The sequence below is a fragment of the Pecten maximus genome, chromosome 5, assembly GCF_902652985.1.
Source record: "Pecten maximus chromosome 5, xPecMax1.1, whole genome shotgun sequence".
In the NCBI taxonomy this organism is placed as follows: domain Eukaryota; kingdom Metazoa; phylum Mollusca; class Bivalvia; order Pectinida; family Pectinidae; genus Pecten; species Pecten maximus.
Genome location: NC_047019.1, coordinates 25216473 through 25235900, shown reverse-complemented (window position 1 = coordinate 25235900; position 19428 = coordinate 25216473). Strand labels below are relative to the sequence as shown.

The 19428-nt window shown below is 36.5% G+C and overlaps 1 protein-coding gene across 2 annotated transcripts in view; it reads left to right on the top strand.

The window, feature by feature from the left end:
• The window catches only part of LOC117327637 (feline leukemia virus subgroup C receptor-related protein 2-like), a 33663-nt gene extending 15018 nt beyond the window's left edge, over positions 1-18645 (top strand). Inside the window, exons 2-11 of one of the 2 annotated variants that reach the window (XM_033884701.1) lie at positions 5503-6080; positions 9199-9340; positions 9889-10026; positions 10434-10501; positions 10831-10934; positions 11339-11449; positions 11992-12097; positions 13798-13909; positions 14458-14571; positions 15263-18645. In XM_033884701.1, coding sequence (XP_033740592.1) covers positions 5503-6080; positions 9199-9340; positions 9889-10026; positions 10434-10501; positions 10831-10934; positions 11339-11449; positions 11992-12097; positions 13798-13909; positions 14458-14570 — 1472 coding nt within the window. In that variant the 3' untranslated portion in view covers position 14571; positions 15263-18645. The remainder of the gene's footprint in view (positions 1-5502; positions 6081-9198; positions 9341-9888; positions 10027-10433; positions 10502-10830; positions 10935-11338; positions 11450-11991; positions 12098-13797; positions 13910-14457; positions 14572-15262) is intronic. The other variant, XM_033884700.1, reaches the window with a different exon arrangement.
• The last annotated feature ends 783 nt before the right edge of the window (positions 18646-19428 follow it).

Genomic DNA, 19428 nt, shown 5'->3' with positions numbered 1-19428 from the left:
TGTCATTAACACGACTCGATGGTACTGGCCTAATTACTTTTTTTCCATGTAATTTGTAAACAGCAGAATTAAAGCCAATCTTTTGTGGCCAACTCAAACGTCTAAAGGACGCATTCGATTATATCGTTGCGAGTTGACCAACATCAAAAGCGCTACTCCTCCAGTACATTGGGCCGCGGTGGCCGAGTGGTTAAGGTGTCCCGACACTTTATCACTAGCCCTCCACCTCTGGGTTGCGAGTTCGAAACCTACGTGGGGCAGTTGCCAGGTACTGACCGTAGGCCGGTGGTTTTTCTCCGGGCACTCCGGCTTTCCTCCACCTCCAAAGCTGGCACGTCCTTAAATGACCCTGGCTGTTAATAGGACGTAAAACAAACAAACAAACAAACCTCCAGTGCAACGGAGGGATTTTTTGTCCAAAACTAGAATAGAACACCTGGTAAGACCCAACTGAATCAGATTATATATATATGTAAATCTGAGGCGTGCTAAATGTCACGACAACTCAAGATTATGTGTTGTGTTTCGTCAACGATTCTCAGTATCACAACAAAAGATCTTAAAAATTTGTCTTCGTTGTTATTAAAAAAAAAATCTCGGATTTGAAACAGCTGATACATGTAAAGTGATCTTGTGTTAGAGTCACAGCATCATTAACTTCGCAGCGTTCGCGGGATAATAGAGAGCCAGATTAGTGTTGTGAATGTTTTTGACAAGATACAGCTCCCGGCTTAGGTAAGGGACACCGATAGGATCTTGTGACACTCAGCTCCAGAACAATAAATGGCTTGTTTGAGAATACGGGACACGATTTTGTCTGAACGTTTTTTTTTCAAATGATATGCTGGACCCCACTGACACAATATAAATTACTTATGGTATAGAGAATATAAAGAATTCACGCGCTACTCTTGACCTTTGGAATTGTTTGTGTTCGGTCTGATAATAGAATAGTTTTTTAAATGCTGGACTTATTATTCTGGGGACATCGCGTGTGTTGCATTACTTGCAAGACCATACACATAGAGAATGTACGGTAAGTGTGGTTACATTTAACATACAGGGTATGTACGGTAAGAGTAGTTATAATTAACACATACAGGATATGTACGGTAAGTGTGGTTATAAGTAACACATACAGGATATGTACGGTAAGTGTGGTTATACATGTAATTAACACATACAGGATATGTACGGTAAGTGTGGTTATATTTAACACACAGGATTTGTACGGTAAGGGTGGTTATTATTAACACACAGGATATGTACGGTAAGTGTGGTTATCAGTAACACATACAGGATATGTACGGTAAGTGTGGTTATTATTAACACACAGGATATGTACGGTAAGTGTGGTTATAAGTAACACATACAGGATATGTACGGTAAGTGTGGTTATTATTAACACACAGGATATGTACGGTAAGTGTGATTATAATTAACACATACAGGATATGTACGGTTAGTGTGGTTATAATTAACACACATGATTTGTACGGTAAGGGTGGTTATAATTAAGTTATAAGGTGGCAAAGTCTAGGCTGGTGATGACTGTCAGAGACTCCAAAGATGAGAAGATCAGGAATGTTTGGATTGAGACTCGGACAGGACGAAAGTGGTCAGCAAGCAGCGCGGTTCAGGAAGCAGAAAGTAGATTGAGGCACGGCGACATTGTTGGGACTACCTGCATTGGAAGACAGGGGCTTGGGACAACACAAGTGCAAAGGTGGGGATCAGCGGACACAGTAAGTAGGAGGAAGATGGTCCAAGACAACATCAGGGAAAATGGAAGAAGAGATCCGGAAGGCAAAGATTGTGGAAATTGGAGCACAGGGTGCATGGCCCAGATGGGAGACAACTGAAAGGCGTCTTACATGGTCAGACATCTGGCTGTTGGAACCATGTAGAATCCAGTTCCTCCTGCGTTCAGTGTACGATGTTCTACCAACACCTACCAACTTGCATCGATGGGGAATGACAGAAAACCCCAACTGCTCGCTATGTGATCGTCCGGGTAACCTGGCCCATGTACTGTCATCGTGCAACCCTGCTTTGACCCAGGGGAGATATACATGGAGGCACAACAAGGTTCTGCGGGAGCTAGCAGAAACGTTGGAGAAAGAAAGGCAGAAAAAGAGGAGATATATGAAAGATCTGGAGAGACAGGCAGCAAAACAACAGCACACCAGAGAGGGATACTGGACGGACCTCACAACTGGGAGATTCGGGTTGACTTGGGACAAAGACTGGCTTTTCCAGAGGTCGTCCAAACCAACCTTCGTCAAGATATTCTTCTCTGCTCACAGCAAGGGAAGATAATGATAATGATTGAGCTTACTGACCCCTGGGAGGAGCGTTGTCACGAGGCATACGAGCGGAAAAGAGAGAAGTACGCCAACCTTTCTGATGACGTGAGAGCGAAAGGATGATGTGTGTGGGTCATGTCAGTAGAGATGGGGTGCAGAGGATTCCCTGCACAGTCCATGTGGAGGATGTTTGCTGCTGAAGGCATACGGGGGAAAGACCGAAGGGCAGCTGTACAACGACTGGCAACAACAGCAGAGAAGTCGTCCAGCTGGCTTTGGTGGAGAAGGGAGGACAAGAGCTGGAAGCCATCCATCGACGGGCAGTGATTTGGCCAATCACTGTCGACTCGCCACCTTTAGGGCGTTCCAGGATAGGAGTCGAAACGCCCAGTGAGAGGTGGTCTTGACTGACGACGTCGATGGATTTTGCAGTCAGAAGACTGTATGAAGGTACATACATGATATGTACGGAAAGTGTGTTTATAAGTAAAACATACAAGATATGTACGGTAAGTGTGGTTATTATTAACACACAGGATATGTACGGTAAGTGTGGTTATAAGTAAAACATACAGGATATGTACGGTAAGTGTGGTTATTATTAACACACAGGATATGTACGGTAAGTGTGGTATAAGTAACACATACAGGATATGTACGGTAAGTGTGGTTATTATTAACACACAGGATATGTACGGTAAGTGTGGTTATAATTAACGATGAGTCGGAATGATATCAATTTATTATAATTAGTAGAAAAGTGCCAACAACCATATCCAGTTCGTAACTGTTCATGGTATTGTCTGTTGTTGGGTCGATAAATCCAGGTATCGACCGAAAATATAATACATGAAGCATACACCATGGCATTCCATCTCCACTGACCGATTTGAAACGTACTTAAAACCTATCTAGGACTCTCGTTAATTTCATTATTAATAGGAGATCAATAAGGCTGTTTTCACAAGTTATAATTGTTTAACAGGAATGGATAGTGTTAGTTTATATTAATCAGTTATAAAAGACCTCGTGTTCTCAGTTATCGCGTTGTTATTAATAAACCGGAAATTTACCCACTTCCGTTTCATACTATTCCGTAAGATTATACTGTGTATTGTTAGCAATAGGGTATAAATAGCGGGTGCACGTGTAGTTCGTTAGCCAGACGGATGCGTTGAGTCGCAGTTCAACTCATTTCTCTAGCTTTTACTGTAGGCTATTTTATAGTTAGGCTATATTCTGTGGAACCGGGGATAGGTGATTTGTCACACTTCAGTAGGCGAAGCAATTTATGTTTTAATATAGTACATGTAGCTACTGTATTGGACAGTTTGGTGTGATTTAATTATTGATTTTTTTTTTTTTTTGTAACAGCTGTTAAACTCGTCTAATATCTACGGGGTATAATGAATGTCTTTGAAGTTTACCTGCCTTTCTAGCTTTATAAACTGGTATGGAACCCAGAGTACCGATCCTGGGTTCACTATGTGGCTATAGCTGTTCATGACTGGACAGATGGAAGCCCCGCCTGTTACAATTGAACATCTGTATCAACCATAACAGTTCTTCATCTGGATATAAAAAATATAAGTATGCTAATGTGGTCAACAAAATGTAAAAGTCACAAGAAAAGACAAAAGATCACGTCTAAAATTACATTTGAAAAATACATAAATACAACCTGTTGAAGTATCGCCAATCATACCGATCAATGTTTATCGAGACAATCAAAGACGATATGACTATCAACACCCGGAGTTGTCGATCCTAATAATCGCTATGGACAAAAAATGGACAAAATCGGAACACGAGTGATAAGCAGCTAATAAATCATCCTCGTTACTCCAGGGATAACGGTGTACTTCGGGGATAACGGTATACTCCGGGGGTAACGATGTACTTCGGGGGTAACGGTGTCCTTCGGGGATAACGGTGTACTTCGGGGATAACGGTGTACTTCGGGGGTAACGGTGTACTTCGGGGATAACGGTATACTCCAGGTATAACGTTGTTCTCCAGGAATAACGGTGTATTCCAGGGGTAACGGTGTATTCCGGGGGTAACGGTGTATTCCGGGGGAAACGGTGTACTCCGGGGGTAACGGTGTATTCCGGGGGTAACGGTGTATTCCGGGGGTAACGGTGTATTCCGGGGGAAACGGTGTACTCCGGGAGTAACGGTGTATTCCGGGGGTAACGGTGTTCTCCAGGGTAACGATGAACTCCAGGGGTAACTGTGTTCTCCTGCGGTAACGGTGTACTCCGGGATTAACGGTGTATTCCGGGGATAACGGTGTATTCCGGGGGTAACGGTGTTATCCAGGTAATCTTGTATAACGGTGTTCTTCGGGGGTAACGATGTACTCCAGGGGTAACGGTGTAATCCGGGGGTAACGGTGTATTCCGGGGGTAACGGTGTACTGTAAGGGTAACGGTGTACTCCGGGGGTAACGGTGTACTCTAGGGGTAACTGTGTACTCCGGGGGTAACGGTGTACTATAGGGGTAACGGTATACGCCAGAGATAACGGTGTACTTCTTGGGTAACGGTATACTCCGGGGGTAACGATATATTCCGTGGGTAACAGTGTTCTCCAGAAAAGTGAACATAACCACTGGGATATCAAGGTGACTTCGAAATATAATTAATAACGCTTTGAGTATTGTCAACCATCGGGTTATACGTGACGTAATATGATACATTACCAATACGACACAGCTTCAGCTTCTCTTGTATACATGCCCTTATGAAGATCTCTCTTGTCGACTCAGGCTAGACTACTACTAACTTCCTCGCCTAGATGGCTATGGTTGTCAAAGCATTATCTGTTTCATAATTAAAACCCAGTTCTCCCGAAGTAATTGCTAAATAATTGACAATCATATTCAGTCCATTAGTGTGCTATTGGTCAGACGTCTCGTGTAACTTACGTCCGTGTGTTTCGGGTCATTTGTTGTTGGTCAGATATCTCCTAATATAACAACCGGTGTATGTATGTCGTTGGTCAGGAAGGCCAGTTAGCTTTATCTATTGGGGCCATTCAACTTTGTTTTATCGCGCTGTTATCTGTAGTGTCAGCGTGTTTAACAATGTAACTTTACGCGCAAATATTTCATGCATTGTTGTAAAACGCTACTGTTCTTAAACATTGTGTGTATATGTACTTACTCCTACCTTTATTTTCCGTGAAATGTCAGGCAAAGCGCTGAGCCGCGGTTCCTCCCTGGAGAACGGTCTACAGGTCAAGCCGATTCTTCCGCAGTCGCCAACAGAGGAGGAAAAAGATGGCCGACTGGCAGTTCCTGGTGGACAACCAAGGGTTTACAAACGACGGTGGATCATGGTCTTTCTCTTCTGCTTCTACTCCTTGAGTAATGCCTACCAATGGATTCACCTCAACATAATCGCTAATGTCATCATTAAGTATTACAATCAGAGCCTACCGGAAGACACATTTAAAAGGGAGACAACCGTAGATTGGCTGTCTATGATTTATATGTTGGCATACATTCCTTTGATCTTCCCTTCTACATTTTTGTTAAACAAGAAAGGATTACGAGTGGTAGCTATTTGTGGTTCATTTCTTAATGCACTTGGATCGTGTCTAAAATTAGCATGTGTTTCACCAGACCGATTTCCTGTGTTAATGTTCGCTCAGACAATATGTGCTATCGCGCAAATATTCATTCTTGGACTTCCGGCACGTATTGCTGCCGTTTGGTTTGGACCCAATGAAGTGTCAACAGCCACATCACTTGGGGTGTTTGGAAATCAGGTAAGAATAGTTACAAATGCATTATGTTCGGTCTTTAGGACCAAGGTAAGGGTAGTCAATAAAATGTTAGGTGAAAGCAACGTACTTTTTAGGGTTTGGGATTTGCATCAAAATGACAATATTACCACATGTTACAATAAAGTTTAAACCAACGAGAAATGTAACGATTATATTATTAACTTGTGTATTTAAATGAAAGAAAGAGCATCAATAGCATTAAAGTTAAAGTATAACTACCAGTTTCTATTCATGACAGCTGCCATTTATTGCTTATATCTGAAAAGCCTATGTTATACACGAAATTTACTTCTGTATGATCATTGTATGTGATATACGTGTTAAACTCTTAAACTCTATTTCTGTATGATCACTGTATGTGATATACGTGTTAAACGCTATTTCTGTATGATTGTTGTATGTGATATACGTGTTAAACTCTACTTTCTGTATGATTGTTGTATGTGATATACGTGTTAAACTCTATTTCTGTATGATCATTGTATGTGATATATGTGTTAAACTCTATTTCTGTATGATCATTGTATGTGATATACGTGTTAAACTCTATTTCTGTATGATCATTGTATGTGATATACGTGTTAAACTCTATTTCTGTATGATCACTGTATGTGATATACGTGTTAAACTCTATTTCTGTATGATCACTGTATGTGATATACGTGTTAAACACTATTTCTGTATGATCATTGTATGTGATATATGTGTTAAACTCTATTTCTGTATGATCACTGTATGTGATATACGTGTTAAACTCTATTTCTGTATGATCATTGTATGTGATATACGTGTTAAACTCTATTTCTGTATGATCATTGTATGTGATATACGTGTTAAACTCTATTTCTGTATGATCATTGTATGTGATATACGTGTTAAACTCTATTTCTGTATGATCATTGTATGTGATATACGTGTTAAACTCTATTTCTGTATGATCATTGTATGTGATATACGTGTTAAACTCTATTTCTGTATGATCATTGTATGTGATATACGTGTTAAACTCTATTTCTGTATGATCACTGTATGTGATATACGTGTTAAACTCTATTTCTGTATGATCATTGTATGTGATATACGTGTTAAACTCTATTTCTGTATGATCATTGTATGTGATATATGTGTTAAACTCTATTTCTGTGTGATCATTGTATGTGATATACGTGTTAAACTCTATTTCTGTATGATCACTGTATGTGATATACGTGTTAAACTCTATTTCTGTATGATCACTGTATGTGATATACGTGTTAAACTCTATTTCTGTATGATCATTGTATGTGATATACGTGTTAAACTCTATTTCTGTATGATCACTGTATGTGATATACGTGTTAAACTCTATTTCTGTATGATCACTGTATGTGATATACGTGTTAAACTCTATTTCTGTATGATCATTGTATGTGATATACGTGTTAAACTCTATTTCTGTATGATCATTGTATGTGATATACGTGTTAAACTCTATTTCTGTATGATCATTGTATGTGATATATGTGTTAAACTCTATTTCTGTATGATCATTGTATGTGATATACGTGTTAAACTCTATTTCTGTATGATCATTGTATGTGATATACGTGTTAAACTCTATTTCTGTATGATCATTGTATGTGATATACGTGTTAAACTCTATTTCTGTATGATCATTGTATGTGATATACGTGTTAAACTCTATTTCTGTATGATCATTGTATGTGATATACGTGTTAAACTCTATTTCTGTATGATCATTGTATGTGATATACGTGTTAAACTCTATTTCTGTATGATCACTGTATGTGATATACGTGTTAAACTCTATTTCTGTATGATCATTGTATGTGATATACGTGTTAAACTTCTGTGTGATCACTGTATGTGATATACGTGTTAAACTCTATTTCTGTATGATCACTGTATGTGATATACGTGTTAAACTCTATTTCTGTATGATCACTGTATGTGATATACGTGTTAAACTCTATTTCTGTATGATCACTGTATGTGATATACGTGTTAAACTCTATTTCTGTATGATCACTGTATGTGATATACGTGTTAAACTCTATTTCTGTATGATCACTGTATGTGATATACGTGTTAAACTCTATTTCTGTATGATCATTGTATGTGATATACGTGTTAAACTCTATTTCTGTATGATCATTGTATGTGATATACGTGTTAAACTCTATTTCTGTTTGATCACTGTATGTGATATACGTGTTAAACTCTATTTCTGTATGATCACTGTATGTGATATACGTGTTAAACTCTATTTCTGTATGATCATTGTATGTGATATACGTGTTAAACTTCTGTGTGATCACTGTATGTGATATACGTGTTAAACTCTATTTCTGTATGATCACTGTATGTGATATACGTGTTAAACTCTATTTCTGTATGATCACTGTATGTGATATACGTGTTAAACTCTATTTCTGTATGATCACTGTATGTGATATACGTGTTAAACTCTATTTCTGTATGATCACTGTATGTGATATACGTGTTAAACTCTATTTCTGTATGATCACTGTATGTGATATACGTGTTAAACTCTATTTCTGTATGATCATTGTATGTGATATACGTGTTAAACTCTATTTCTGTATGATCATTGTATGTGATATACGTGTTAAACTCTATTTCTGTTTGATCACTGTATGTGATATACGTGTTAAACTCTATTTCTGTATGATCACTGTATGTGATATACGTGTTAAACTCTATTTCTGTATGATCATTGTATGTGATATACGTGTTAAACTCTATTTCTGTATGATCATTGTATGTGATATACGTGTTAAACTCTATTTCTGTATGATCACTGTATGTGATATACGTGTTAAACTCTATTTCTGTATGATCATTGTATGTGATATACGTGTTAAACTCTATTTCTGTATGATCACTGTATGTGATATACGTGTTAAACTCTATTTCTGTATGATCATTGTATGTGATATACGTGTTAAACTCTATTTCTGTATGATCATTGTATGTGATATACGTGTTAAACTCTAATTCACCATACGGTGTTTCAAGGCACCTTTTCCAATGTAACAATTACAAACTATATTTGGGGTTGTGTCCCCCGCACAAATAGGTCGGAGTAGCTGTTGGATTTCTAGTACCGCCGTTGATAGTAAGGAACAGTGATGACTTGGACGAAATTGGTAACGACCTTTGGGCAATGTTCATAGGCACGGCTGTTGTGACGGGAAGTCTGTTTCTGTTGGTTATCCTAGGTGAGTTAACATAGTACATCTGTACTTATTGTACCACAAGGGTCTGGCTCCAATTCTCAACCCAAGGTCAACTTGAAATAATAGAGCCATGGATAATTGAATAGTTCCCTGTGGCTAGTACGCTTATCTATGTGAGTTAATACTCTTATGTTAAATACACAGAGAGAGTGCCCTAGTGCTGTACTTATATGGTAAGACTTCTACTAGTACGTGTACTATAATATATAGAAAACTCCTTTGTAGTCGGAGTTAGGGCCTCCATGTCAGCAGTTGAGAAAAAAATAGAACGAGTTATCTGTATCAAACCAATATTATTATTTCTTTATTTCCTCCAAATTGAAGAGTTACAAAAAGAAATATACATTGTTGTCAAAATACAAACTAGTATCATCAATTGGTAATTGAATGAACATAAACACATCAGTTAATTACGGAGATGAAGGGATAAGGTAATACATTGTGAAATAGTTAAATAACTACAGAAAAAAGGTAATGTAAATAGCAAATAATACAAAATTATTATAATGCAACACATTTTCTGTTTTCAGTTTTTCGAGAGAGACCCCTCACGCCGCCAAGTAAGGCACAGATGATTGCTGTGGAAAACGAAGCCAATGAACATTACGGGAAATCTCTCTTGAACTTGTTCAAAAACAGAGGATTTATGATACTGACTATAACGTATGGTAAGTATTGTAAAGGTAATCGGGTCAACAATAACTACAGAGAAGATTTGTGATACTGACTTTAGCTTATGGTAGGTATCGTAAAAGTTGACGGTGTCGCCACTAACTACAAAGAAAGAACTGTGATATTGACTAATCATTATTTATCTTATATAAGGCAAAGCGGGTCATCAGTAACTTAAATCAGAGGATTTCTAGTACTGACTGTAGTTAATGTTCAGTAACGTAAAACTGTTTGGTAATATTTATTTATTTATCTATCTTTTCACTACTTAACCGTCCATGAAAAACATACTTTAATTTGTAACGCATGCTTTCATAATATGGTTAAGATATTTACATTTGATGTTCAAGGCTCTCTTCAGTCGCTTTGCAATTCTAATTACACATATATAAACAAATTTCAGGTATCAATACCGGATGTTACTATGGTATATCAACGTTACTTAATCCTGTAGTCCTCCATTACTTCCCGGTAGGTAAACCTAATATTCGGATACAAGTGTTTTATTAGGTTTCCATTAACAAAAAAGGTTAATAACTGCTGTTTATAAAGAGAGTAAAACATGGCCGAGAGGTTTGAACCTAGCTATTGGTAGATATATCTGAAATATAGATTGTCATTTCAGATGTTTGTTAATGTTGGTTGTGTTGGCGTATTATGCGTATATAGTGCGACATATGTTACCAAATATTATGAAGCATTTCCGGTTTGATTAATTATCGATCAGGTCTTAATTTCATGGCAGCATCCTTAAATACAAATGATTTCAATGATTATTTTGATATTTACCATTTTCAAAGGGCGAGGAAGAAAATGCCGGACTTATAGGACTGACCATCGTGTTGGCTGGAGTAGCAGGGTCCATTGTGGCCGGAATATGGTTGGACAAGACCAAGACATTTAAGTAGGACATTTACTACATCGTCGGTATAACATATGTCGATGAGTCAGAGATGTTCATTTTGATGCTGGTCTATGAATTGAGTTAAAGCTCTTTAAGTAAATGTTGATTACAGATATATAAGTATTAGTAAAATAATATAAAGAAATAAATATCAGATCCCAAGTTCAAGTGTAAGAAAAATGCATGCTTTAATCTGGTGTAACAATCAAACAAGGCAAACGCTTGGAACAGCATACGCATACAGGACTGATATTTTGTCAGCGATACAGCGGACACTATTCAATTTTCTCTAAAATATGGGAGAAAATTTTGCCTGTTTTGTTAAATGTAGGAGAATCAACATTGAATATTTAGACAGCAATGATTACACTATATCACATCCATGGTGTTGTTTTATGTTACAGGGCGACAACACTTGGAATATATTTCCTATCCCTGGCGGGTATGATAGCTTTTACCTTCACACTAGACCTCAGTCTGATGTGGGTGGTGTTCGTCTGTGGTGGATCTCTAGGGTTAGTTTATATTCTATATACCTTTTATATACATAAATCACAAATCATTGGTGTAAGTGCAGTATATCCCAGGGTTACTTGCACAAGACCGCAGTGCACTCTGGGAGAGATTGATGTTGGTTGTAGATCTCAGGTGTTTGTTTACTAAAAAAATTATCAAGTGAAATATACTATAATTTGATAGAATAAACAACGGATTCTTCCTACCAGACATAGCAACATATATCAATCCAAATTTAAAGTTTGGTAAATACAGCCGATAATAATTTAACTTCCACAGCGGTTTCGTTCCTGTGAAGGACTGGTCAGTGATGCTGAGATTCACAAAAATGTGCCTACTTACATAACTACATTCGTTTGTACTGGACTTACGTTACATTGCGGTAATTACAAAATAACACAATAACAAGTATACATCTATCACAGAAACGAGAGATTTAAACATGCTATTCATTTGGAATGCTTGCTTTTAATGTTTATCTTGCATACGGACTCGAATTAGCTTCCCCTTTTTACATAACTGATGTTAAATTTGTCAACAGGTTTTTCATGACTGGCTATCTACCAGTCGGATTTGAATTTGCAGCCGAAATAACATATCCGGAATCCGAAGGGACATCATCCGGACTGCTGAATGCATCTGCCCAGGTGTGTTGATATAGCTTTTAAGGAAACATGAGTTATGTCCCTGTTATCTCAGTACACATGTACATAGCTAGAAATCTAAGCTCGATCGAGATATCACTGGTGAATTTGAACTTTTTTTTACAAGAGCCTTAAAACGTTAAAATTTTAAAACATCTCTTCTTCCTATACTAAATTTATCTATCAACAATATTCGCCTTTTTCCTGCTTTTTTGCACCAAACATCAAAGCAATCATTATAAGAACGTTTACATGTTTTCCTTATATCTAATAACGCAGTAACGGTATTATTTCAAATACATGTTTTAGGATGTTTCCGTTATATCCAGGGGATCTAACAACATGCGTGTCATCCCCTTACCGGGGAGTTATGTGATGTTTAATACAAAGGTTTATAAACACATGTCATTATAACTTAGAGACACCCGTGCTTAAACTCCTCCTAAAGAAAAAAGAAGGGGTTCTAATTAAATTGAACTTAGATCATCATTGAATACGCAATGAAAACAACATCCTTTTCCTATCGTACAAGTGAAGGGATTGGTGATAAATTATGATGGATGAATTTCTGGGTGATGGGAACTTAATGATGCTTAACTGGATGTATCATTGGAGGCGAAGAGGGTGAGGTCCAGAAGAGGGTGAGGTCCAGAAGAGAGTGTGGTCCAGAAGAGGGTGAGGTCCAGAAGAGGGTGAGGTCCAGAAGAGGGTGTGGTCCAGAAGAGGGTGAGGTCCAGAAGAGGGTGAGGTCCAGAAGAGAGTGTTGTCCAGAAGAGAGTGGGGTCCAGAAGAGAGTGGGGTCGAGAAGAGAGTGTGGTCCAGAAGAGAGTGGGGTCCAGAAGAGAGTGGGGTCCAGAAGAGGGTGAGGTCCAGAAGAGGGTGGGTTCCAGAAGGGGAAAACCAGGCAAATCTTTAAAAGAATGCTTCTGCTTCCTATGAAGGGTTTTAACCGCATTTGATTTGAAACATTTGTAATCGCTACCGGGTAATTAACTAGAAAAACAATGAGTAACGAATACACTTATTATCATCAATGGTATAATGGATATAGATAAATAAACTTACCCACTTTTTGTTCTCATTATGGAACAAAAACCTAAAAAAAACATCATTTGACCCATTATTATATACCAAATTTAGCAAAATTAAATGTTCAAAAGCTCATTCTTCAGTACCTGAAAATGAGTTTTACATGTAACTTCCCACGGACCCCCTTTATTGTACAGATAAGTCGGTCTGAACAGGATCTGCATTGATGAAATAACTGCTGTGATGTTTAACAGATAATGTGAAAACCTAATCTCAAGAACATTGCATAACGAAAACAAAAGAAAAAATCTTAATTGTGGAAACAGAAGATATCTTTGACCAGTAAGGGCATGGCCTATTTGCTTTTCATCTAACACCCACACATGTCATGTATTCTATTTATAGATAAACTACCTATTGAAAACAAAGCAGTTAGGTGAAACTGCATATGAGCTTTTGACGACGCTGGAATTAATGTCCTTTTTCAATAGTTAAAATTCAACAAATTCACGTTTTTTAGATTAAAAGTTTTAAATTACAGTTTTATGTTTTGAAATGTTATGATTAATTATTTCTCTTTATAATGCAGTAGTATTTGTCCTACGATATTAAAAAAGTAGTTTTCCAGGACCAATCAAATAGCGTTTAACATATCCAATGTAATCTCCTTACAGACATTTGGAATCATTCTGACCATCAGTATGAGGGCTATGCTGAGTAACGTCAGTGTACTTGGAGCTAATCTAACCGTGTCGGCAGTTCTCCTCCTCGGTACCATTCTTACATGTAAGTGTAAACTGTCATACCAAACGTGTGGTGTTGTTTTTGATATCTTTTTCTGTACATGTGTGTGGAAAATAGTGCGGTTTATGTTATCGAAGTATATGCATAATGTTAGTACCGACGACTTTTGGAGTTATTCCCCTTTTTTGGATATCTATACTAAATCTTTTGAGCTTGATACATGTTCTCGGAACCTGCAATAAAATATACTTATACATCCAAGATTGATGCCTTTCGGTGATATTTGTTTGAGTTCTGCCTCTAAAATATCCCGTTACTACGCGGTATTAGAATAGATTCGGATGATTTCTCAATTGTGACAAAATACGCAATGCCTATGTAGACCAAATGAGGTCTTGCTCTTGTGAAATAATGTATCTTTGAGGAAAATAAACTTCTTTGCTTTGGATGTGGCACTGAAGCTGTCATATGAAGTGTTATTTGACATTTCATGTAACATAGCATTTCTTTATATATATGAAACTATTGATTGATTTTCGTCTATGTTGTGCCAACCATATTTTTAGAATAAAACATGTTTGTTCATACAGGTTTTATTGGGGCAGATTACCGCCGCCAAGCAGCTGGAAAGGAGGTATATAGTATAAACACACCTTTGAATACGGAGAGTAGTCAGAATACTAACTATACAAAGGCATTCTAACGTAAATATATTTTTCTCAGCTATGTACTCCATCACGTGTAACGTCACTGTGCTACGTCACTGCATCTCAACCCCTGTATACCAAATTATCACTTGACGTGAATGAAAGTATGATGGCATATACAATACTCCACCCGTACACCAAACCATCACACTGCGTGAGTCCAAGTAAAACGTCATAGCTAGCACTCCATCATCGTCATGCAGTCATTCGACGTAACGACGTAAATCAATGTATGATGATTCTGTTTTACCCCACGTTAGCACGACACCTGAACACCAAGTTCTCACTTTATGCTAATTACCGTACGACGTCACTATTTCACAGCACATTGTTGTCTAAATTTACTTGTTTTCTACGATATATTCTGCATAACCAATAATTTTTTGACTTTGTTGAACTCAAAGTAAAATACATACATCCCTTTTACAGTATATAATTTATGTATTTTCATATAATTAAAATAATATGAAATCTGTTTTTGTAAAAAAAAAGTTATTTTGATTAGGCTTAAAGTAGTGCATTTAGACAATTAGACAATTATATATTAAGTTCAAAAAGAAAAGAATAAATAAATTCATCGGCCTTTAATTATTTTTAGTGCATTATCGTTATTGAAGTATTTCAATTACAATAACCTTATTGACAATGCATGCATGTATGTCTTTTATAATGTGTTATTCATTTGCAGATCGTAGAAGAATTGGACAATATTGAATACGAAGTCCCTGCTCCAGTGAAGAACCCAGAGGAATTGAGCAAATTATAAATGGGAAACCTGACACCGAAAAGTTACCATCTTACTAACGCCATAATCTCTTTTGTGTGCCAACAGGAGAAGGGGTGACAATGTAATAGTTCTGATGGAGAGTCAAACAACAATTGTTCATGTTTTACGTGACAATGTTATAGTTCTGATGAAGGATTCAAACAACAATTGTTCATGTTTTACTATGTGTAACTTTTAAACAGTCAGCGCCATTGTGATTGCAAGAAAGCTTTACATCTAGGGACATTATAAAATATTTGTATACATTTTACTTAATCGAGATCGCCTTTTGTCCGTTGGCATATATCGTCCGTATTGTTTTTGAAAACAAATGACATTTTCGACTTCTTATCAAAATTAACTTAACGTAGGTCCCCGATGGCTCGACAAACTTCTTCATCAGACCCAGCAATACTAGAAAATCGGTTTTATTGTATTTGACAATTTGCAGCTGTATGATATGATGTGTTTGTCATAGTGGTGACAAAATCACAGTCGCGGTATTTGCTCAACAGTGATAGGAAATCACTCTGTTTATAAAATATTTATTAACACCAACAAAATATCGGAGCTATCTGGCGACTTTTAAGGCCGAATGATCTCTTGTAATTAACGTGTTCGATTTCTTTTTTATTGTATTTACTTACTCTCTGCACTGTAAACAATTGTGTGCTCGTGTTTTAATCATAAGACTAACGTGTAAGGATTGATAGCTCGTTTTTATTTTGATAAGTGCTTTTGTATGTATGTTTGATGGAATTTATCTTCATAACATTCGATTTCTTCTGATCTAATATATAATTACTTGTCAGTTTTCATTTTACCATCTCAAGATAATGTCATGTTTAAGTGTCATTGTTTATATTTAGATATGATGTTTTGTCTGTCCCTCAAACTAAACATAATACTATGCTTATGTTTGTTTGTTATCTCCCTTTGGATACTAACTACTTTTTCATTACATTGCATTTGGATAAAATATGTGATTATATTTTCCTATATAACATGGTAGTGAGTATTAACAATTTGAATATTGATATACCGATATAGCATAGCAACCTAGCCATCTCACAGCGGTTTACAAATCAACTATTTTTATTACATCTTTTATGGTATGGTCAGTCCAGTTTGTATTACACCGTTTATGGTATGGTAAGTCCAGTTTGTATTGCACATTTCATTGTATGGTCAGTCAAGTTTGTATTACACCTTTTAATGGATGGTCAGTCCGGTTTGTATTACACCTTTCAATGGATGGTCAGTCCGGTTTGTATTACACCTTTCAATGGATGGTCAGTCCGGTTTGTATTACACCTTTCAATGGATGGTCAGTCCGGTTTGTATTACACCTTTCAATGGCTGGTCAGTCCAGTTCAGATTACAAATTTCATGGTATGGTCAGTCAAGTTTGGATAACACCTTTCTCTTGATAGGTATTACTTTGGTATTGTCTTCTCTTTCGTGACAATCACCACTGTTAAAACACCTGCCGTTCTGGGTCATGATTTTCTTTTTCTTTAAAACAAATCGCCATACTTTTTCTTCTGTGTTTAAACTCTTTAGAAACGAAACCCTATATATCCTAATATAGTGATTTGCATTTATAATAAATAATATGATGAATTGATGTTGAGAACTATCAGATTTTTCCTATTTGCACAACACTCGTAATGTTCACGTCATCAGTTAAAATGTTAAACCACTTTAAACAAATTTAATATTCCGATATTGTGAAGTTGTTTAGTTACCCCACTGGCGTCGACATAACGAGGTTTTTCTTTGCGAATCAGAAAGACAATTTCTTACTTATTTTAAGTATTGTAGCATGGTGGTATTTATTTTTTGTATATGCAGGTTCAATGTATATATGCAAAGTTTTAATCAAAGGGCGATATTTTATAAATAGTGCTATGTTCAAAAGTGTAGGTAGTGCTATATATGTTATCAACGTGCTATTACATACCAATACTTGACGGAGTTCCCCGAGAAGTTTTACGAAGATTTTAAGATTTATTTGATGGTGCTTTAGCAATCTTACTCCCAGTCCTTTCCCTTTACCACCACATACTATTTATATATCTATCACTACACTACGCATGGTTTCTATATGAAAAAGCATGCATAGCACTGTGTTAATTAACTGCGTAATGATATCACATGTTTTACATTTATCTTTATTGATGTGCAAGTTTGAATTTATTTTGAGACGTTTCGATGCTTCATTGTATGATAGTTTGTATTCCTGTGAGTGATTGGTCAGTGTAATTTTGTTCTCTCATCAATGCAATTATTATGGTGATGGAAATCAAATCTGCATGATCATTTAAAATAGAAATCCAATACAATTGTTTTACTTATCGCCAAACTGAAGATATTTTAAGCAATTTCGACAGCTTACCATTAACTTTCAAGATACAGAGATGCGAATTTACTCTTAAAGAATAGGTATTAATTTGATGCTTACATCAATTCGCCTTTTCAATAAAGAGAAGAGAAAGTTAGAATCTGCTCCCTTCCTGTTACTGTAGAATCATTCTTCACCACATACAATTTCTTTGTTATATTCACGGTAATGAAACATGCTATTTTTTGTGAGGTCATACTTATTTCTGGACCAGAAAATGTTGCCCGGGTGGTAGTGTTCTTTATTGTTTTCATTTAATGACCTATAAATAGATATGATACAAAGACAAAAGGTCACGCAATAACATCATTCCATTATTTAACCTTGGCGTGTGTGAAGTGTTATTCCTTATGCTATAAAAGATCTGCCAATCGTTTATCGATCACAAACAGAATGGAACAGTGGAAGCATGAAATAATTCATGTTTTAGTTACCTATTATATCATGAAGTCAATTTTTATCTTGACACGACATATTTCCATCAATTAGCCGACCTTGATCATAACATTATTTCAAAGTTTCTTAATAAAATTTGTAATGATTAAATACATGTATTTTTTATTATGAATTCCCAAAAAAATGAAAATACGTTTGATTGCTATACAGCCTACTTCTTCTTGTCCACTTACCTTGCCTAAACCTGACGTAAATTAGTAACAGGTGAGGTGCACAGGCCCATTGTACCTCTTCTTATTATTTTATTTTTTTCTGTTTATGGTTACTACGAGGCCAACATGTTTTATGTCGTACATCTAGTGATGTAATGTGCTCAAACTATGTTGTATTGCCATTGTTTTTGACTTTCATAACATTATGTGCTGCTACCAGTGCTTGAGCAAACGCTCCCGTATATAATTGATAATCATTGATATCAATTTTGAAATTAAAAAAATCAACTGAATTGGATGTATTTGGTTTGCTGTTGATACAGGTAGACACACCATCATCACTATTTAAACAATATTCACCTTTTGTCTAGGTCATCGTGTTTATCATTCAGATAAGTGTTACGTTTTCTCGGTTTGTTACATTGTAAGTGAATATCAAATTACGCGACTGATTTCTATTAGAAGAGTTCAGTGTGGTTGACGAATATCCAATTCAAGCCTTTACAAGACCTTAATTATCTATTCTAAGAAACTCTTCATTTAATATAGCCAAGAAAAGATACCACTTTTTCCTTTGAGCATGATGCTAGTCTATTTGGGAATCTTACTACCAAATTCATCAACTATTCTAAGAAGAATTAACAAGAAATTACACTAGTACGTCAACGTTTACAGACAATACTGTGCTCGACATGGATTGCATTCCAAATGGCCGGAGCTACTTGTCGGACATTATGAATAATAGGGTCCCCACGACAGATCCCATAGGTGTCCAGATCAGAGATACCCTGAAGTCGTCCCACCGGCTGAATTAGTGTTGTGTTAATGGTTGGTTTACTTAAAAAAAACTCGTCCGACCTAAAAATAAGATTGGACGAACACTATTAATATGAAAAATAGCATTTTTATTTTTATAGTGAAAAATGTGTCCATCATTAACAAGTTGGTTTAACTTAATATTTTTATTCTATTTCACTGACATAGAAAGACATATTTTTAGTCATTATAATTATATCGTCTCTAAACTTGTTAAAATAACTGTGTCATTGTCAAAGATGATAGCATCACTGAGGAGT